General features: G+C 42.0%; 1 protein-coding gene across 3 annotated transcripts in view; it reads left to right on the plus strand.

The window, feature by feature from the left end:
* The window catches only part of LOC137375787 (dedicator of cytokinesis protein 2-like), a 690,449-nt gene that overhangs the window by 117,288 nt on the left and 550,044 nt on the right, over positions 1-23,117 (plus strand). For all 3 annotated transcript variants that reach the window (XM_068043220.1, XM_068043218.1, XM_068043221.1), the window contains exons 11-13: positions 102-177; positions 4,526-4,605; positions 20,366-20,491. In XM_068043220.1, coding sequence (XP_067899321.1) covers positions 102-177; positions 4,526-4,605; positions 20,366-20,491 — 282 coding nt within the window. The remainder of the gene's footprint in view (positions 1-101; positions 178-4,525; positions 4,606-20,365; positions 20,492-23,117) is intronic.

Genomic DNA, 23,117 nt, shown 5'->3' on the forward strand with positions numbered 1-23,117 from the left:
TTTCTGTTGATCTCAAGGAGCCATTAAAGATCGTAAAATGCTTTGTTTCTGCTACTTTGGGATGTATTTAAAAAAATAATATTTTCCCCTTCTCTCTCTAGTTATGGACATCACCGATATCGTAAAGTGCAAAGCAGAAAGTGATGAAGAGAAGCAGCATTTTATTCCTTTCCACCCGTAAGTCAAATTGTTTTACATAGCACATTGCATAGGATGCGAGGGGGCAGTTTCCTGTAGGTTTGGATGGGTTGATCAGGATTTATTAAACAGCTTTTGATAATTATGGCCCTTTGAGCAAAAAATCAAATATAAAGTTTCCTTTTGGCTGATATTTATTAACAACACTGCTACAATCTTGAGATGATTCCCCTTGGCTCCTTATTCTATTGAAATCAGTCTGAACGATTTTATGATTTGTCTAGAAATAGCAAGAAGAAGAAGTTTTCCTGCTATGCTAATGAGGTAATTGCAACTAAAGAAAATCTTCTCTGGACTCTTAAAGTGACTAACCAAAAACTAGATATAATTGAATTCCTACTGAAATTTTGTTGACATCAAAAAATTCAAAACAGCTTTTTGGAAATGTTTTTGAATTTCCCTCATATTGACATGTTGTTCCTGACAGATAATCGTGAAACAATGAGTTATTCAATTCTAATTCGAAATTATATTTTACAATATCCCCAATTAGCTAAGTAAAGCCCATTGCTGAAATAACTCATTTTTCACTGTAGAAAGAGCAGTCAAGCATCTCTCCACTCGTATTGGGAAAAGAAATCAAGAAAGAATTTGCATTTATATAACACTTTATTTATAACATATTATTTTTTGTTACATTCCAAAGTACAATGCTCAATCAATTACTTTCAAAGTGACTTTGTTATGTAGGGAAATGCAGCAGTCAATTTGCACATAGCAATATGCCAAGAAAAGCAAATGATACAAAGGATCTGTTCATTAGTTTTTGGTGACATTGTTTGAGAGAGGAATGGTCTCCAGAACACAAAGAAAGCTCCCTGTTCTTCCCATAATACCATGGGATCCTCCACATCTATCTAAACAGGAAAAATATCTCCAAAAGATAGTGCAGCACTCTCTCAGCATTGCAGTAAAGTGTCAGCCTCAATGACGTACTCAAGTCCTGGAGTGAACTTTGAACGAGCAACCTTATGACTCGAAGTTGGGAGTTCTACAAACCAAGTCAAACAGGCATGGTGAGATTTACTATTATGATGCTTTTGCAATATTTAACATTAAACCTCTTGCTGCTATGATGGCTCAGTTATTGGCTGAGATTTTATCTGGGCGACAGGGGTTTCAACCACCAGCTAAAGCGCTAGCAAGAGCCCGATGTTGCGTCCTCTGAGGAAGGCCCGCCAGATCAAGTGCCAAATAGGCACTTAATTGGACAGTGGTTAGCCTTCCCTGGGATCAAGGAGCCTGGCAATGGAAGTCCCGCCCTCTGAGAGCTGTTGGCCAATCAGAAGCTGGCAGCTCTTTAACTGAGCAGCGCCACAGCAGAGACGGTGGCTGCTGACAGTACTGGACTCACTCGAGGCAGTGGACCCAAACCTCAGGTTAGTCAGGTAGGAGAATTTCGCAAGATGGAGGTCGCGGGGGAGGGGGTTGTCGGGGGTCGGGAGCAAGGGCAGAGGGCCACCCAGTCCCTCTTCCTGAGGGACCTGCCTCCCCACCCCACCATCCCCACCACAGAGCCGGCAAGCAATCCGCATGAGTTTGCTTGACGTGCTCCCCTTGCGGTGAAAGGACTACTGCCAGGCAAGCCTACCCACCTGCCAAGAATGAGGAAAATTAATTTTGCCACATGAACATTGATTTTGTACTTTTATTGGTGAAGAAAGAACTTACTTTAAAAAACAATTGGAGACTTTGGCTGGAGGGAGGTATTAGCATATCACAGAACAAGGGGGCTATTCCCTGCTCCAATTTAATCCACAATGGACTTTTGATTACCAGACATCGAAGGTGGAAAGGTTAACATTCCAGGTTAACTGCTAAGATGGCCGAATACATAAACAGATGTGGTCGGACCGGTTTGGGTTACATGACTAAATGACTGTTGAAGTCTTTTGAATTTGGATTTCCAACAAGGAATTTGAAATCAAGAAGCTATTTTTCTCCTGGACTGAGAACACCTCTCTCCTGTCTGTTGTCATCTCACCCTCACCAGCTTCGGAAACCATTGAAGACAAATGAACCCCAAGAGAGAAAAGTCTCCTGCAAATAACAAGGCTTAAGAAGAATACTGGTCCCAATGAAAAGCAAGACAACCTACAATCAAGGACTCTGCAGCAAGCTGGAAGCACAGTAAAAAAAAACCCTCTTCAGAGATTGCCTCAAACCTCTCCATTTTGTTTTTCCTCTCTTTTCTGTCCCTATGTGTGTATCGTGTGTGCATGCTAGCGTGGGCGTGTCGTATATCCGTAGGCGTTGACTGTATTAGAGTTTAAGTTTAAGGTTTAATAAATTTCACTTTTCTTCTTTAAATCTAAGAAAGCCTGTTTATGCTCATTTCTTTGCCTTATAATTGGAAAGTGGTGAACAAGGATTCACCAAGGGGGGAGGGCTCAAAACACAGTGTGTTTAAAAATTAAATCCTGTGACAATAAGACCAGGCGAAGACAGTAAAAGACCCCTAGACATCTTTCGCACCTTGTCGTAACAACCACCCAGCACTGGGCTAATTCCAGTGGCAGTGGAATGAGGCCCTTAATTGGGTATTAATTGCCCACTTAAAGGCCTCAATTGTTGCTGGGGTGGGAAGGCCGTTCACAGGCCTTCCCGTCCCGGGCTTAATTTGGGTGGAGGCAAGAAGGTGGCAGGGCTCCCTCACCACCATCCTGCTTGATTATATGCTCTCACCTGCTCTCCAACGTCACCATCGGGGGAGAGCATAAAAATCCCCCCATTAAGTGGACCACCCAGTTTAATTCCAATCTGTCAGTTGAAGAAAATCCCAGTTTGATCTGTGCTGGGTTAGCTGGTCTCAGCTTAGCCTGTTGCAAGGTGTGAGTTTGGGGGGGTGGGGGGGGTGGGGAAGGGTGGTTTATACTTAGCTTCAGAAACCGTGCACTAGAAAGTGAAAGAAAATTGAACCAAATTTAATTCTAATTTTATCACCATCCAATCACTACCAGTAAAAGGTATACTTGTGCACCAGGTAGGGATAGATTTGGGCTTCCATTGGACCATTAGCCTGTCAACACTCAATGTTCAAATACTCGCATGGTGAGCTAGGATCTTCTGCTACCTGTGGAACTGTAGTTCATCAGGAGTCAGCAGCTCCACAGCAAGAGGGAAGAAAACTGGAGGGAGGAAGGACAAAAAAACTTCAAATATTTACCTTTATAATGAAAATATACATTATATAAACCTCATATACATGTAAACATATACATAAGCCCTCATTATATTTCATTAAAGGATGAACATTAGACTAATTCATCCTTCAAGCTTGGAGTTGTTCTTTGCAAGGACAGAAATTCAGGTTGTAGAACAGAAGTTCAACCAATTACCCAAACCCTTAGTATACACAGTTGGGTAGGTTTTTGACTTCATCAGCTGGATGGTAATCTGAAATCAATGGAATGGAAATCAGATGGTTTCCACAATGGGCAGCTTATTGGCTCTACCTAATTACTGCCTGGACAGTGACAACAAAACTCTGCTTCAATGTAACTCAAAAGGAGTAGAATGATGTGTAAAGTGTTTAAGTGAAAAAAAGATGAAGATTAAATAGTTGATACTCAACTGAGACAGTTGGAGGCAGAATGACAGAAATTATAGACATTTATAAGCCACAGGGAAAGTTCACAACATAGGGTCTAGAGGTCCAGGGAATGGAGAATAAAGGAGCAGGTCAACATGAAGGGTGCAGACCACCTGCTAGCATGGTATTCGAACAGAGGGTCCCCACTTGGGTTACCAACACTCTGAGATTGTCGCTGTCCTGGAATTAAAGAGTAATCTCCTGAATGATATGGGAGAATAATCGTAAGGGCATTTTGTTCTCCCATTTTGCTCAGGCGGTATTATTAACAAGCAGCAGAGCCTCAACGTGCCCTCTAACTGGTTAAAGAAAACAATGTATAGAGCTGTTACAGCAATGCAGAGGATTGTGGGTACTGTAGCCACCATTATTGACCCATTGCTACGAGGATGAGACGTGCTGGATGATCAACTGTGGGAAGGTGGGACGAGCCAATTGGAGGTGGGAGGTCATGTAATGAACCCTTCCAAAATATGGTCCAATTTGATTTGGCAATTCAAGTCTCAGCACAAACAAAATGTAACAATTCAGACCAGACACTCTCAAATGTCCTCAGTAATGACTAATTAGCACAGTTATACTTTACTCTCTCTTACTCTCACTTAACCATCTTTTGTACATTTTGTTATACATACACTGTTTACAATTGTAGATGAATGTCATGATGAAGTCTCTAGACATCTTCACATCCAATCCTTTACATTTCTCTAATTTTAATTATATTAATTGTTGCAGATTTGTAGCAGAGAATGATTTTCTGCACTCTCTACTTAATAGAGTCATTTCTACCAAAACAGGAGATGAAAAGGGTCAAGGTAATCCTTTTAATTATAATACGTGGGCCTCTCTTCCTGTCTTATTTGCCCGTCATATTAAAATCAGTTAATGTATTATTAAAGTAACCTATTAATTTTAATTTTAAAATATTGTACAGCACTTCATTGTATTTTTCAGAAATTTCAGAGTGTTTTATATGAATTAGTGTGAAATGCAGAGACTGCTGTTGGGTAGACAATCACAACAGGTTTTACACAGCAAAAGCCCACAAGATCACTGACCAGTTAGTCTGCTTATGGTAGCATTGGTTGAGAGAGAAATGTGAGCCAGGACACCAGAAGAACTTTCTGTTCTTCCCCGACTAGTGCCAGGGGATCATTAATATCCACCAGAGCTGACGGATGGGACCTCAGTTTATTGTCTCATCCAAAGGTTGGAATATACAACTTTGCAGCTGTTCCTTAGTCCTGTACTTGGGTGCCAGCCTGAATTATATGTTCATGTCCTGGAATGGAACTTGAACCCATAACTTTCTGATGACAAAGTGAAACTGAGCCAAGCAGTGTCGGAACATTGGGTCTCATCCTATCTCTGATCTGATTTTCTATCTAGTGAGATTGTGCCAGCAGCTAAGTCTGATGAAATGACCACCTTAAAGTATACCAAGTCTCATTATTTGTTAAACCATACTGAGGATATTGCATTGGACTGAAGGGGCCCTACTGTTGTTCTGCACTGGAGTCTAAGCTGTTAATGGTTTCATATTATAAATGCAGGAAATCTATAGGATCAGTTAAGCCCCATGAAAGGTTGGTCTGCTCGCAGAATCCTGGCCATGATTCATTGAAGAATTCCAATTAAAAATTTGGAAGACCAAAACCATTGTCTTTGGCTCCATGCCTTTCCCAGAAAATCATTCCATCACTTCCCATGGTCACTGTCTGAAGATGAACCAGACTCTTGTAACCTCAGCATTCTATTTGACCTTGAGCTGAGCCTCCCCATGTCTTCTCCATCACCAAAACTGCCCAAATCCATTTTGATAATATTGCTCGTCTTTGCCCCTGCCACATCTCCACTGCCTAAACCCTCATCCATGCTTTTGTTACCTCCAGATTCGAGCATTCCAATGATCTCCTGGCTGGCCTCCCATCTTCCACTATGCATAAACCTTAGCCCATCCAAAACTCTGCTGTTCATATCCAAATTCGCACCAAGTCCCATTCTCCATCACCCCTGTGCCAGGTGGTCTACATTGGCACCTGGCCCACCAATGCCTCAAATTTTAAATTCTTATCCTTTTGTTCAAATTCCTCCATGGCCTTGCTCCTCCCTATCTCTATACCTTCTCCAGCCCTACACTCCTCTGCAAGCTCCATGTTCCACCAATTATAGCTTCTTGTGCATCCCCACTTTCCTTTATCCCACCATTGGTGGCCATGCCTTCAGCTGTCGAAGCCCGAAGCTCAAGAATTTCGTCCTCAAGCCTCTCTACCTCTCTTCCTCTCCCTCGTCCTTTAAGATACTCCTTAAAACCTACCTCTTTGACCAAGCTGTTGGTCATCTAATTATCTTTTTACAAAGCAAGATACTGTGAATGCTGGAAATCTAAGATAGAAACAGAAAATGCTAGAAATACTCAGCAGGTCAGACAGCATGTGCAGAGACAGAAACAAAGTTAACATTTCAGGTCAACGATCTTTCATCAGACCTGGAAAATAATAGGATTTAAGCAAGCACAGAGGAAGGGGGAGGGGTGGTAAGAACAAAAGCAGAGGTCTGTGATAGGATAGAAGGCAGGAAAGATTAAATGACAAAAGGGGCAATGGTGCAAGACAAAAGGGGATGATAATGGGAGGTGTAAATAGCAGAATCATTAACAGAGCCTGCTATCTGAAAAATTGGAAGCAGTGGTTATGATCTGAAATTGTTGAACTCAGTGTTGAGTCCAGAAGGCTGTAAAGTAGAAATCGAGCTTCCATTAAGCCTCATTATAACAGTGTAGGAGGCCAAGGATGGAGACGTCCGAGTGGGAATAGGTCAGAGTGGGAGTGAGGCAGAGAATTAAAATGACAAGCAAGGGGAAGCTCGGCATCTCACTTGCAGACTGCACAGAGGTGTTCTGTAAAGTAATCACCCAGTCTGCATTTGATCACTCCAGTGTAGAGGAACCAAATCATGAGCAGTGAATACAGTATATTAAGTTGAAAGAAGTACATGTAAGTCGGTTTTTCACCTAGAAGGTGTGTTTTGGTCCCTGGACAGTAGGAATGGAGGAGGTAAAAGGGGAGGTGTTGCATCTTCTGCGTTTGCACAGGAAGGTGGTGTGGGAAGGGGAGGAGGTGATTGAAGAGTGACCCAAGGTGTTGTGGAGGGTATGGTCATTTTGGAATGCGGTAAAGAGAGGGGAAGATGTGTTTGATGGTTGCATCACACAGGAGGTGGCAGAAATGGTGAGGGATGATCTGTGACTGTGGAGGTTGGTGGGGTGCTAGGTGAGGACAAGTGGAACCCTTTCATGATCCTGGGAGAGACGGGAAGAGATGAGAGCAGGGCTCCATCAACCACGATGGAGGGAAATCCTCAGTTGAGGAAAAAAGAAGACATATCAGAAGTGCTTGTATGGAAGGTTTCATTGTTAGAATAGATGCAACGGAGAAACTGGGAGAATGGAATAGAGTCCTTACAGGAAGTGGGATGGGAGGAAATGGAGTCAGAGTATGCATGGGAGTCGATGGGCTTACAGTAGCTATTAATTGATAGCCTAACCCCAGAAAAGGAGATAGAGAAAGGAAGGGAAGAGTCGGAGCTGGACCATGTGAAGGTGAGAGAAGGGTGGAAATTGGAATCAAAGTTGCTGAAACTTTCCAATTTGGGGCCAGGGCAGGAAATGGCACCGATACAATGATTAATGCACCAGAAAGAGGTGAGCTGAGTCAGACTGGAACAAAGAATGTTCCATAGATCTCATAAAAAGGCATATTTTAACAGAGGCAGAATGGGGCCGATGGACAACCAACCCAGTCGTAGGAGGCAGATCACTCATTTAAATGGTTTAGTGAGGCTGATTTTTGTGATTGGAGCCCCGAACCCAATTCCTCCAACGCTTTCCTGATTTCCTCCACAGCCCCCATCCTCATGTTGTCCATGGGCCCCCCACCATCTACTTCCCTCATTTGCTTCCCTCATCCCTTGATCTCTTTAGCCTCTTCCATGATCTTTTTACTCCCCGATCTCTCCACCTGCTCCATCAATGCCACTGCCCCCTCACTCCGATTGCTCTGCCCTACCCCATCAATGTTCCTCCTCCTCGACCTCTGATCTCTCTGGCTCTCTCATTGATGGCACTACTGACCCCTGATCTCTCCCTCCCTCCTCTTCACTTTCCAGCTATGAGCTGGTGTTGAATGCCTATTCACTCAACAGCCAGGCAGCCTCTCAATTTGACGGTTGCAGCTGTTACAACCAAGGCGGGAGTAATGCATCACTAATTTAGTGCTACTACTCCACAGGTCATAGCATATTAGTAAAGTTTCCCACCTACTTTAAAGTAGCCAAATTAAACACTCTATTTGTCCCCCAGAATACCAGCACACCAAACCAGGTTTCTTTAAACAACAGCAAAATTAACTATTTATGAATAAACTAAGTCTTAAACAATAATGAGATAACTCCATATGTGAAAAAGATTCTTTTAAAAGTTCTTATTCTTCCTAACCTTCACACACACACTCATACATTCAAAGAAACCAGTTAACTGGGGGAAAAAGATGTTCTGGTTTACAGCAGTTTCTTAAGAATAAAAAGGAAAAAATAAAATGATTGCGTTTCACGTTCTGGTAGGATGTTTCCAGTAAGGTGAGGTGTCCCAGAGTCGAATAGTCAGATGCCACTCAAATTTCTCCAGGCGAGGTTGTTGAACAGTCTGTGATGGGTAGGATTTCAAGGCAATTTGTCTGCAGCAGGTATGACATGGGTCTTTCAGCAAAGGGACTATCAACAGGTCTGCTTGGGTTTGAAGTAGCAGTCTAGCAATAGAAGCTTTCTGGAGATTTCAAGATCCGCTAAAACACATGAGGCAACAGGAATCACTCTTGTGGCAGGGATTCGTGAGAGACTGGAGGCAATAGGAAACTGCTGCCTTTCAAATGCAGGGCTTCCTCTCTGCAAAGAGAGCACACTTCTCCACAATGAGCAGCAATTCCTCTTTTCCTGGGTCTTTTCCTTTCCAGGAGTCTTTTCCTCTCTCCAGGCAGAGCGCAGCCACACCTCAAATGTAGGATTTATTTTTCAAAGAGATACAAGTCTTCTTTCACAGAGAGTAGGTCTTTTCTCTGGGCTGCAAAGCAGGTCCCAGCCAGCTCATTGCATGCTGCTGGTTCAGCCCACACTTCTTTCACCATGCAAAGTGAAACTAAAACCCAAAATCAAGTCATGTGTAAGTCATAAATCTTCCTGTCATTTCCCTGTTGAGCTGCTTGGTAACAGGAGCCTTGCAGTCTGTGCACACTTCACTCAGTCCACAATTCAAATATCAGCTCTTAAAGCACTTTTTGCAAAGAAAAATAGAAACACTCACATAACACGGCCAAGAAACGGAGTCCAAAATGGCCATCAGGTCCTGCCAAATTTAACAGCAGGAGCAGAGGAAAAGCCGCTTTTCTGTGTTTTCTGAGTGCAAAATTGCTCCCCAGACACCCAACCCCTCCCCCTGTTCCCTCCTGCCTTCCTGTTAATATTGGGGCCTTTATAAATACAAGTGAGTGTTGCCGAACTTGCTGAGGTGAGTCAGTCTCAGACTTAATTTGCCAGTTAGAGAGTTGCCCATTCTATTATATAGGCATGATGATAAATCTTCTCTTCAATTTTTTTGTTTTCTTTTAACAGACTCCACTGCTCCCATAATGAGGAATTATTAAGCTCACTGTAATTAAATTTAATACTCCATTCTTCAATGTAAATATGCTGATTGCTTCATCTTTCATTCTCTCAATATTTCTCTGACTCAGTCCTTCATTGACCCCCAGGTCTGTCTGTGTCTCAAAGGTGTAGCTCGCAGTTTCTCAAATCCCTCCTATTACTTCATCTTCGAGGAGGCAATGGACGTTACTGGTCCACAGATGATAGCTTGGAAAGTTGACAACTCAAACTCTATCTATCTCCTAGATCCATGCAGTGATTACCCCAGTCTAGTATTTGGTAATTCCTAATTTGAAATGGCCCAAATCTTCCCATGATGCCCCAATTTCTACAACGCCCCATGTCCTATAGCAGGGTATTGTGGGCAATGGGGGAATTACCGACGATCTTTGCCTAGGGCCGTTATTTAACATTGGCTGTTGTCACGGACTTGTTTTTTTCCACTCGTATTAAAACAGTGTGTGCCTCTAAGACTTTGTTAAAACAGTGCACCTTTAAGGGAGAGAAAGTTCTGGAATTTCTAAGGCACAATGTGCCAGCAGCTGCATTTTTGTTACCTAGGCGACAGCAGGAGAGAGCGAGGTCACATGGTTCAATGTTTCCACGTAATTGTGTGTAAAACTGGCAAAAACGAGCTGAAACCAGACTCACCAGCAAAGCCTACTGAAGAGAAGGGAGCTATTTTATTCTCTCTCAGCAGAAATTCTACAAGGTGCTATGGGCTGAGTTAATTGTCTAAAGAAGAAACACCTTTTTTCAAACAACCATTGTATTGCTGAAGAAACTGTTGATGCCTACTGCAGTCAAAGAGTTGAATGCCTATTAAGAATAGACTACTGCATCAAATCCATGTGAAGACTTTGAGTGACCTTTGACTATTTCCACATTAGAATACCTCATCCATCAGGAACATAACCTACAAAGACTTATCTATTTATTTATTCTTAAGAACAGCTAATTTTTAAAACCACCACTTTTCAAAACCGGTTAATTACTGTTATTTTTGAATGTATTTGTGTGAATGGGGGAGTTGGATTAAAATAAGAAATTATAAGGTCTTTAGACATAGGTTTATCTTAATAGTGTTTAAGATATAATTTTAATAAATAGTTAATTTGTTGTTGTCTAAAGATACCTGGTTTTGTTTATTTTATTCTGTGTTTAATTTGACTAGTTTCCAATTCGTATGAAAGCTTTAAATAATATGTGCAACCTATGGAGTGACGGGACTGAATTGACAGTGCGTTTCTCCCGCTGTGGTTGTAACACTATAAACTTCATTATCTATTTGTTTATTGTTTGAAATGACTGAAGACTATTACCCGCATAGAGACAAGCTTCCCAGACAATCCTTTACTCAATGTACTGTTACCTGAAATGATTACAGACACAGTGATATCCCAACTCTATCCTTTCTGAATTATACGTAACTCTTTGAAATGAAACTCTGAACCATCATACTCATCTAACAAGCCTTGCCTGGAGGTGATTCATGTGAAGGAAAAAAGGAACGAAAACAGACTATGTGTGGAAAGAGAGAAAAAACAGGAAAAAACAATGATCCACCAGATCAGTTAGCAAAATGCAGGCAGGCACGCACTGGGACACTTTCTAATTTTCCTGCAGTTTCTTTGCTTAACCTATATGAACATGCAAACATATGAATTAGGAGCAGGAGTAGGCCACTCGGATCTTTGAGCCTGCTCTGCCATTCAACAAGATCATGGCTGATGTGATTGTAACCTCAACTCCACATTCCTGCCTACCCCCGATAACCTTTCACCCCCTTGCTTATCAAGAAGCTATCTACCTCTGCCTTAAAAATAATTAAAGACTCTGCTTCCACTGCCTTTTGAGGAAGGGAGTTCCAAAGACTCAGGACTCTCTTAGAGAAAAAATGTCTTCTCATCTCTGTCTTAATGGACGTCCCCTTATTAACAGTGACCCCCTAGTTCTAAATTCTCCCACTAGAGGAAACATCCATTCCACATCCACCTTGTCAAGACCCTTCAGGATCTTATATGTTTCAATCAAAGTTGCCTCTTACTCTTCTAAACTCCAGCAGATACAAGCCTAGCCTGCCCAACCTTTCCTCATAAGAAAACCCACACATTCCAGGTATTAGTCTAGTAAACCTTCTCTGAACTACTTCCAATGCATTTCCATCCTTTCTTAAATAAGGAGATCAATACTGTACACAGTACTCCAAATGTGGTCTCACCAATGCCCTGTATAGCTGAAGCATAACCTTCCTACTTTTGTATTCAGTTCCCCTCACAATAAACAATTTCTATTAGCTTTCCTAATTACTTGCTGAACTGATACTAACCTCAGAGCTCTGCAATGTCTCACCATTTAGATAATATGCTTCTTTTTTATTCTTCTTGCCAAAATGGACAATTTCACATTTTCCCACATTATACTCCATTTGCCAGATCTTTGCCCACTCACTTAACCTTACGATATCCCTTTATAGCCTCCTTATGTCCTCTTCACAATTTACTTTCCTACCTCTCTTTGTGCCATCAGCAAATTTAGCAATCATACCTTCGGTCCCTTCGTCCAAGTTGTTTAGATAAATTTTAAAAAGTTGAAGCCCCAGCACTGATCCCTGCAGCACCTCACTCATTACATCTTGCCAACCAGAAAATGACCCATTTATGCCTACTTTCAGTTTCCTGTTAGCTAGCCAATCTTCTATCCATGCCAATAAGTTACCCAGCCTCCCCTCCACCATGAGCTTTTATTTTCAACAATAACCTTTGATGTGGTACCTTATCAAATGCCTTATGGCAATCTAAGTACAGTACATACACCAGTTCCCCTTTTATCCACAGCATATGTTACTTTTTCAAAGAACTCCAATAAATTGGTAAAACATGATTTCCCTTTCACAAAACCATGTTATCTCTGCCTGATTACCTTGATTTTTTCTAAATGTCGTGCTATAACATCTTTAATAATAGCTTCTAACATTTTCACTAAGACAGATGTTAAGCTAACTGGCCTGTGGTTTCTTGCTTTCTGTCTCCCTCACTTTTTAAATAAAGGAGTTGCATTTGCTATTTTCCAATCCAATGGAACCTTTCCTAAATCTAGGGAATTTTGGAAAATTAAAACCAACGCATCAGTTATCTCACTAGCAACTTCTTTTAAGCCCATAAGATGAAGTCCATCAGGATCCGGGGACTTGTCAGCCTGCAGCTCCAACAATCTGCTCAGTGCCACCTCCCTGTTGATTGTCATTTTCTCGAGTTCCTCCCTCGCCTCCGTTTCCTGACTTACACCCATTTCTGGGATGTTATTTGTATCTTCCATAGTGAAGACCAATGCAATTAACCTGCTCAATTCATCTGCCATCTCCTTATTTTCCATTGTTAATTCCCCAGACTCACTTTTTATAGGACCGACACTCACTTTATTAACTCTTCCTTTTTTTATTGCTATAGAAACAGTTTTTATATTTCTAGCCAGCTTTCTCTCGTAATCTAATTTTTCCCTCCTTATTAATCTTTTAGTCATTCTTTGCTGTTTTTTTAATATTCTGTCCAATCTTTTGACCTGCTACCCATCTTTGGCAATTATAAGCTTTTTAAGTTTGATACTATCTTTAACTTTTTTAGTTAATCACGGATGGTGGTTCCTCCCCTAGGAATGTTTCTTTCTTGTTGGCATGTATCTATTCTGTGTATTCTGAAATATCCCCTTAAACATCTGCCACTGTATCTCTATTGACCTAGTCCTTAACTTAATTTGCCAGTTAGTTAGCTCTGCTTTCATGCCCTGATAATTGTCCTTACTTAAGTTTAAAATACTAGTCTTGGACCCATTCTATCCCTTGAACTGAATGTAAAATTCAATCATATTGTGATCGCTCCTACCTAGGCGGTGTCTTCACTATAAGCTCATCAATTAATCCTATCTCTTTGCACAATACCAGGTCTAGTATAGCCTGCTCTCTGGTTGGCACCAGAATGTGCTTTTCCAAGAAACTATCCCGAAAACATTCTATGAACCCCTCTTCGAGGCTACCTTTGCCCATCTGATTCTTCCAGTGTATATTTAGATTAAAACCCCCCATGTTTATCGCCTTACCTTTCTGACAAGCTCCATTATTTCTTCCTTTGTACTCTGTCCTACTATGGGGTTATTAGGGGGGCCTGTAGTCCACTCCCACAAGTGATTTCTTGACTTTATGATTTCTCATCTCTACCCAAACCACTTCTACATCCTGGTTTCCTGAATTTAGGTCATCCCTCTCTAATGTGCTAATACCATCATTAATTAACACAGCCACCCCCTCAATCTTTTCCTAGCTTCCTGTCCTCCCTAAATGTCATGTACCCTTCAATATTCAGGTCTGAATCTATGTCATCATGTAGCCATGTCTCTGTAATGGCTATCAGATCGTACTTATTTATTTCTATATGCGCTATCAGTTCATCTTTTTTGTTTCGGATGCGACGTGCATTCAGATACAGAGCCTTTAGTTTTGTCCTTTTACTATTTTTGTAACATCTAGCCTTGACTGCTGATTTACTCTTAGATTTGTACTCTTCCTATCACGGTCTGTTTATCATTTACCATATTAATACCTTTCTCTCTTGCCTTGTCTCTACTCTTTGATTTACCATATCTTCCCAAATTTGATCCCTTGCCCTAGTAGTTAGTTTATAACCCTCTCTTCCCTATTATGCAGCCTGCTAGAACACCAGCCTCAGCATGGTTCAGGTGTAGACCGTCCCAGTGCTACAGACCCCACTTTCCCCATTACTGGTACCAGTGCCCCACGAACCAGAACTCGCTTCTACCACACCAGTCTTTGAGCCACGGATTTATTTCTGTAATCCTATTTGGCTATGCCAATTTGCACATGGTTTAGGTAATAATCCAGAGATTATTACCTTTGAGGTTCTGCTTCTTAATATGGTGCCTAACTCCTCATGCTGACTGTACAGAACCTCCTTCATTGCTCTGTTTACGGTGCCTCCATGGACCACAACGACTGGATCCTTCCCCTCCCACTGTAAGTTTCTCCCCAGCCCTGAGCAGATGTCCTGAACCCTGGCATTGAGCAGGCAGCACAGCCTTCTGGAGTCTCGCTCTTTGCTGCAGAGAACAGTGTCACTCCCCCTCACTATACTCTCCCCTACTACCACTACATTCCTTTTTTCTCCCTCCATTTGAATGGCTTCCTGTAGCATGGTGCCATGGTCAGGTTGCTCATCCACCCTGCAGCCCCCACTCTCATCCAAACAAGCTGAAAGAACCTCAAACCTGTTGGACAGTCATAAAGGCTAAGGCTCCTGCACTCCTGCCCTCTGGGTCCACTTACATGCCTTAGCTGCAGCTACACTCTCCTGTGCCTGACCACTGAGCAAATCAGAAGACCCTATCCTAAGGGGTGTGACTGCCTCCTGGTACAAAATGTCCAGGTACAACTGCATGCATCAATATCACAATTGATGTGTCAAAACAACTGTCTGGATTTTCTGATGTGAGCTGACAGTATGATTCTGTCTGCTTCAGTGCCTGTGCCATCCCATAGAAAGCTATCTGTCATTTAAATGAACTCTTTTCTGGGAGTTTTCATGTCTAGTGTCCCCTCTGCCGTCGGAGACATTCAAGCACATCCTTTCTGGTCGGCTTTCCATGATCTATCAAACAAATTTTTTCTCGTTATGACAGCACTCTGCTTGCAGTTGGCTGCTACTCTTTCTAGAAGTCCTCTGGCTGGCTCAGTAAGTAATGGTACCACATCGTGCACACCCCAGCCAAATCCAGTAGAATGGTACCATCTCCACTCTGCACTGAGACCCCTACCAAGAAGGTAGTGAGGCAGTTGGCCTCAGTTCCCCTCTGCTGGGATTTGGAGGTGGGGGAGCAGGTAGAGAGGAAGAAAGGAGAGGAGGAAACCTAGAATTTCCACCTCCTTTAGTGAACTGAGTGGACACTAAATCAGATTAAGCCTGCTGACAACAACAGCAACTTGCATTTATGTAGCACCTTTAGTGTAGGAAACTGTCCCAAGGTGCTTCACAGGGGCGTAATGACGCATAAATTTACAGTGAGCCAACGAAGGAAATATTAAATCAGGTGACCAAAAGCTTGCTGAAAGAGAAAGGTTACGAAGCAGACTCCTAAGGAGAGAGAGGCAAAGAGATTTGAGGAAGAAACTTCAGAGCTTAGTGCCGAGATCAGGGTTGTCCAATATACTGTGCACAGGCCAGGATCCGGCCCGCGAAAGGTTTCCATCCGGCCTGCGGATGTAAATTGTGCAAAGCCGTTCCTCATCCTCATCAGTAGAGCAGCAATGTGTCCGAACAGGGACACTAGTGTCTGTAGTAAACAATTTTGAGGTCTGTAATTTCAGACCGGCTCATACAAAAATCACAATGTCAGTTTCAGAGCTGACAGGTACTGGTGGTTTCCGAACTTCAGGCAGATTCGGAGTTTTCCAACGGGTTCCGACTTTTATTTTAAAAAACCTGTTGAAAACACCTGAATCTGCCTGAAGTTCAGAAACCACCAGTATCTGTCAGCTCTGAAACTGACATTGCGATTTAAAACAAAACTGATCAACCACAAAGCTGCAGTGTTGAGCATTCCCACTCTCTGCCACTGTCAGAGAGAGAAAGAGACAGAGGAAGATAGAGTAGGTGGGGGAACAGAGAGAGGGGAAGACAGAGAGAGAGGGAAGAAAGAGGGGAACAGAGAGAAGGGGGAACAGAGAGAGGGGGTGATGGGAGGAAGATGGGGGGGAGAGAGAGGAGGGAGAGAGAGGGAGGGGGACAGAGAGAGAGAGTGAGGGCAGCAAGAGGGGCAGAAAGAGAGGGGGAACACAGAGAGGAAAAGACAGAGAGGAGGGGTCAGAGAGAGGGGAAAACCGAGAGGGAAGACAGAGAGAAGGGGGAGCAGAGAGGGGGGGGGGGAAAGATAGGGCAAAAGAGAGGGTGGTGAAGGCATGGGAAGACAGAGAGGGGACGGAAAGAGGAGGAGACAGAGAGAGAGAGGAGGAGACAGAGAGAGAGGGTGGGATGGAGAGAGGGGGGACAGAGAGGGGGGAAGATGGGGGGGCAGAAAGAGGGGGAACACAGAGGGGGGAACATGGAGAGGGGGTACACAGGAAGAGAGACAGAGAGAAACAGAGAGTGATAGAGACAGAGAAAGAGGAGGGAGAGAGAGCGATCAAGATCACTCCTGACACATGGACAACTATCTGGAATACTCTGCATCACTACAACATAGTCCAAGCTGTGAAAATACACTGGTTCAAAGGTCATCCTATAATATATAATTTGCGGGCAAACATTGACTGCTTATGCAATCCAAAAAATGCCTGTTATCTCACTAAATCAGTGTCTAACATAGTGATGAAAATGTAAGTCACTAAATTAGTCTTCTCATTTAAAGCTTATTCACAAAAATGCACATTTGTTGTTGTTTTGAGTAATAATAAGATACATTTTTAATGCCTTTATATTTCCGAAATTGTCTCACCGGCTTCCTATGTAGGACAAAAATTGTAATATGCACCCTCCCCTCCCCCACACCCATGCAAAAAGTTTGGACACCCTTAGCCGAGACGTTTGAAGGCACCGGTCACCAATGGTAGGGTGAAGGCACTGGATAACTTGTCAAAAATTCTAAAATCAGACATTAGATAGAAAAACTGACTCACTTAATGATATTGAACAAACCAAGTCAGTAACTAAAAACTGTGAACATATATTATTAAATATTATATATTATAGGATGACCTTTGAACCAGTGTATTTTCACGGCTTGGACTATGTTGAATAATCTTGAGATGCACAATGTTACTCAGGATCGAATTACAGCTGTCTGATGCTCCATGCTAACATATCTGAAATGGTTAGAAAAAGACAAAGGCAGCAATGAAATGGTTAAATGAACCGGAATATGGGCAAATATATATAAAATAAAATGCTCACATCAAAATGATCACTTCTTGAGCTGCAGTCAAGCCGCTCTGTGTTCAGTTTTTTTTCAAATGTTTCATTATGAAAGCAATTTTCAGCTTAAATTACTTATTCATTGCATAATTAGGACAGCATAGGGAATTACGTTACAATGCCATATTTACACAATCTGTCAACACTAAGGTAGTATCTGTATGTTTATTATATCGTTTATGGAGATATATTGATAAATTACACAGAAGTGACAAGTTTTAGAACGAGCAAAATACTGTGGGTGCTGAAAACCTGAAATAAAAACAGAAAGTGCTGAAAATAGTCAGCAGGTCAGGAGCGTCTGTGGAATTAGAAACCGAGTAATCATTGCAGGTCATAGGAACATAGAAACATAGGACTGAGAAGCAGGAGCCTGTTACGCCAATGTCCCTAGTTGAATGATAATTTTCTTTAATCCACTGATTGAAGATCTGAATATATTTTTTTTTGAAAAAGACATTTTAAAAGACCAGTTGAAAGGATGATTTTGCTGCTAGCTTAGGTTGGCTACCTAATTTACAACACTGCAATGCTTGTGAGGAGGGAGATGAAATATCTGCTAATTCCTCAGCAAGAACAAAGACACAGGAAGTTTAAAGGAACTGCTTGTTCTTTTTTGCAAGAAAGAAATACTACTAACTGCTATGTTTTGAATCACTGAGTGACTGTCATGTGACAAGCCCCTCCCCATTTATGGTTTTAAGCTGGTGTTTTCTCTGCAACAGAGGAGATGCAGCTGGACTCTGATATGAGAAGACCCTAAGTGGAGGTCCCTCTCTCTCTCTCTGTCTCTCTCTCCATTCCAGCTTGAAAGCTTTCAAATCTTGCCTGTTAACTGACCATCTTTGCATACTGCGGCTACAATCAGAAACTTGGAGGAAGTTATCCTCATCGCTATCTCCAAAAGACTCACCGAACCAATCACCTACCTCTTCAAACTAAAAGCCTCAGGACGACTGAATTCAGCTAGAAGCCAGTCGAATCATCAAAATCCACAGACTGTGTACCTTTTTTTATGGACTCTAACTCAACCAATCTACCTTTCCCCACTCTGTAACCTATTTGTGTGTGCATAAACCTCTCGTGTATGTGTGACAGTGAAAGTTGGTGTGTTGCTTATTATTTTATTAGTTCGGTTTAAGTACAATAAAGTTAACCTCTTTCTTTGTTAACTCAAGAAGACGTGTCCAATTGGTTCTTGTTATGATCATAGCAAGTAAGTAATCAAACACCTACTAAATTGGCCAGTACATCCACTTAAAGAAAGAATTAAATGTGTTGTGGTCTAACAAGGAGAGGGAAAAGAGGGAAGCCCTTCAACCTCACTTGACCATAACAGGCCCTTCGAGCCTGCTCTGCCATTCAACAAGATAATGGCTAACCTGGTTGTGATTTCAACTTCATTTTCCTGTCTCTCCCCCATAATCCCTTGACTTCCTTGTCATCAAAAATCGATCCAAGTCAGCCTTGAATAAATTCAATGACCCAGCCTCTACTGCTCTCTGGGGAAAAGAATTCCACAGACTAATGATCCTTTGAGAAACAACATTTCTCCTCATCTCCACTTTAATCTGTGTCCCCTAGTTCTAGTCTCCCCCACAAAGGAAAACATCTTCCTCGTATCTACTCTATTAAGTCCCCTCAGGATCTTACATGTTTCAATAAGCTCACCTCTCATTCTTCTAAAGTCCAATGGCTATAGGCCCAACCTTTTCAACTTTCTTCATAAGATAAGCCCTGCATCCCCGGAATTAGTCAAGTGAACCTTCTCTGAACTGTTTCCAATGCAATTATATTCTTTTTCAAATAAGGAAACCAAAACTGTACAGAGTACTTCGGATGTGGTCTCACCAAGGTCCTGTCCAGCTGCAGTAAAACTTCCCTACTTTTATACTTGATTTCCCTTGCAATGAATGCCAACATTCCATTTGTCTTCCTAATCAACTTGCTGTACCTGCATACTAACCCTTTGTGATTCATGTACCAGGACACCCAGATCCCTCTGTACCACTGAGTTCTGCAATCTCTCTCTATTTAAATAGTATATAGCTTTGCTATTCTTCCTGTCAAAGTGGACAAGTTCACATTTTCCCACATTATACTCCGTCTGCCAAATTTTTGCCCACTCACTTAACCTATCTATATACTTTTGTAGACTCTTTGCCCCCTCTTGACAATTTACTTTCCTTCCTATCTTGGTGTCATTGGCAAATTTAGCTACCATGCATTTGGTCCCTTCATCAAAGTCATTGATATAAATTGTAAATAGTTGAGGCCCCAGCACTGATCCCCGTAGCACTGCACTGGTTAGAACTTGCCAACCCAAAAAAGATCCATTTATCCCTACTCTCTTCTTGTTAGCTAGCCAGTCCTTTACCCATGCTAATATGTTACCCCCTACACTATGTACTCTTACCTCGTGTAGTCAAAGACCTTTCATCTGACCTGATGAGTATTCCCATCATTTTCTGATTTTATTACCAGTTTTAGAAGTTAGCTCCTTTCTGCTGCTTTGCACTTGCTGTACAAGTAGTTTTAACCTATCCTCTCTAGTTATGTACTTAAGCAATGAATGAACTTTAGCATCCAAGCTGTGCAATCTCAGAATACTTTTAAAGCAGCATTACCAATGTAAAGAACATTACATTAACTAGACAAACTTGTGACTTCAATTAGCTACTGAATGTCTAACTGCATCAGAGCCTGCATGGTCTCCCCCAGTACAAACACCTGGAATTGTATGGTGTCCTCCAAGTAGAAACATTTGGAACAGCACTGTCTCCCCACGTATTACAAACAGTGACCCGCACGGGCTCCTTCAGGTACAAACCTGGACCTGCACAGTCTTCTGCAGGTACATATAAAAAAAACACTAAATACTGTTCCATATTTCCTTTCACAGGTCTATGGGTTACAATGAAAATGTTAGTCGGGGATGTGTCCCAGATCAGAAAGGATTATCCACATCTAGTGGACAGGACCACAGTGGTGGCCAGGAAGCTGGGATTCCCAGAGATCATTATGCCAGGTATGTTTACACAGATCGGCTCTCCTGCCCCAAGGAAAGATCATTTATATTCTGCAGTCAGGGATGGGGAGGCTGAAAGCTTCGTGTGAGGCTTTGGAGAGCAGATCTTGAACATTCCTTAGACCGTCGAGTTCCCATAATATGCAGTTAAGTCTAAGTCAAGGTGCCAATGATGTCACAGGGCTGTGACTTTTGAATGTTACTCATGGCTTTTGCAGGAGCAGGAGGTTTTATTTACGAATAGTAGTAAAGCTTAATAGATTGCTTGGTGAATATTTCCTATGAATTAATTCAATAATTAATGAGTTATTTACAACACAATCAGGATGGCAGAGCAGGTCTGTGGGAGCAGTTTGTGGGAGCTCGTGGACACCAGTGTGATGCTGGGCAAACATGCCTGCAGTGTCTGCAGCTTGAGGAGCTTCGGCTCTGCATCAGTGAGCTGGAGGCTGAGCTACAAACATGGCAATGCACCAGGGAGGGGGAAAGTTACCTGGACAATTTGTTCCAGAAGGCGGTCGCACTCCAGAGGATAGGGTCTTCTGACTTGGTCAGTGGTCAGGGACAGATGGGTGTGACTGTGAGTGAGGCAGGGTAAGGGGATCCAGAAGGCAGAGGTGGGGTAGCCTCAGCCCTGGCAATTGTCCAACAGGTTTGAGGTTCTTTCAGCTTGTATGGATGAGAGCGCGGACCGCAGAGTGGATGAGCAAACTGACCATGGTGTCGTGGTACAGGAAGCGATTAATGCAAGGGGTGTAAATAGGAATGTAGTGGTAGTTAGGGGACAGTATAGTTAGGGGGATAGACATAATTCTCTGCAACCAAGAGCGAGAGTCCAGAAGGCTATGTTGCCTGCCGGTGCCAGGGTTCTGGACATCTGCTGTTTTCGGGACAGTTTCTTGGACCAATACGTTATGGAACCAACTAGGGTAAAGCTATCTTAGATCTAGTATTGTGTAATGAAGCAGGGTTAATAAGCAATGTCATAGTAAAAGATCCACTCAGAAACAATGATCATAATACCACTGAACTCCATGTTAAGTTTGAAAGTGACATGCGCCAATCACAAACAAGAATCTTAAACTTAAACAAAGTCAATTACGTAGGCATGAGGGGAGAATTGGCTGTGGTAAATTGGGTAAATAAACTAAAAGATATGCTGGGAAATGAACAGTGGGAAACCTTTAAAGAACAATTCAAAATGTGCAACAAAAATACATTCCTTTGAAAATTAAAAACTCAGCAAGACCCCCCCACATGGCTCACTCAAGAAGATAAGGATTAGATTAAAAGAAGAGGCTTACAATGTTGCAAAAAAGAGTAGCAAGTCTGAGGATTGGGAGTGTTTTAGAAACCAGCAAAGGGCCACCAAAAAGTTGATAAAAAAGGAAAGAAAATTGAATATGAGAGTACACTAACCAGTAATATAAAAACAGATTGTAAGAGTTTTTATAGGTATATCAAAAGGAAGAGAGTAGCTAAAGTAAACATTGGTCCCTTAGAAACAGAGACAAGATAAATTATCATGGGGAAAGAGGAAATGGCAAAGGCATTGAACAAATATTTTGTATTTGTCTTCACAGCAAAAGACACAAGTTCCAGAAATAGACAGTAACCTAGGGGCTGAAATGAGTGAGGAAATTAAGGAAATTCATATCAGCAGAGAAAAAGTATTGGAGTAACTTAAGGGACTAAAATCTGACAAATCTCCAGGACCTGATGGCCTACACCCTAGGGATTTAAAAGAGATCGCTGCAGATATAGTGGATGCACTAGCTATGATTTTCCAAAATTCCTTAGATTCAGGTATGATCCCATCAGATTAGAAGTTGGCAAATGCTACATGACTTTTCAAGAAAGGAGGGAGAGAGCAAACAGGGAACTACAGGCCAGTTGGCCTAACATCAGTCATTGGGAAAATGCTGGAATCTATTATGAATGAAGTCTTAACAATGCACTTAGAAAAGCACACTATGATTAGAACAAGTCAACATGGTTTTACTAAAGGGAAATCCTGTTTGACAAATTTATTAGAGTTTTCTGAGGATGAAACTAGTAGGGTAGATAAAGGGGAAACAGTAGATGTCGTATACCTGGATTTCTAAAAGGCATTCAATAAGGTGCCACACAAAAGGTTAATTGACAAGATAAGAGCTCATGGAGTTGGGGGTAATATATTAACATGGATAGTTGATTGGTTAACTGACAGGAAGCAATGAGAGGGCATAAATGGGGCATTTTCAAGTTGGCAGGCAGTGAATAGTGGAGTGCTGCAATAATAAGTGGTGGGCCTCAGCTATTTACACTCTATATTAATGACTTGGATGAAGAGACAGAGAGTAATGTATCTAAGTTTGCTGATGATACAAAGGCAGGTGGAAAGGTAAGCTGTGGGGAGGACACAGAGAGGCTGCAAAGAGATATAGACAGGTTAAGTGAGTGGGCAACAAGAAGATGGCAGATGGAGTATAATGAAGGAATGTGTGAAGTTATGCACTTTGGCCATAAGAATAGAAAAGCAGAATATTTTTTAAAAGGTGTGAACTGGTAAGTGTTGATGTTCAAAGAGATTTGGTTGTGCTTGTACAAGGAATGCAGAAAGTTAACATGCAGGTGCAGCAAGCAA

The sequence above is a fragment of the Heterodontus francisci genome, chromosome 12 (assembly GCF_036365525.1).
Source record: "Heterodontus francisci isolate sHetFra1 chromosome 12, sHetFra1.hap1, whole genome shotgun sequence".
Lineage (NCBI taxonomy): Eukaryota > Metazoa > Chordata > Chondrichthyes > Heterodontiformes > Heterodontidae > Heterodontus > Heterodontus francisci.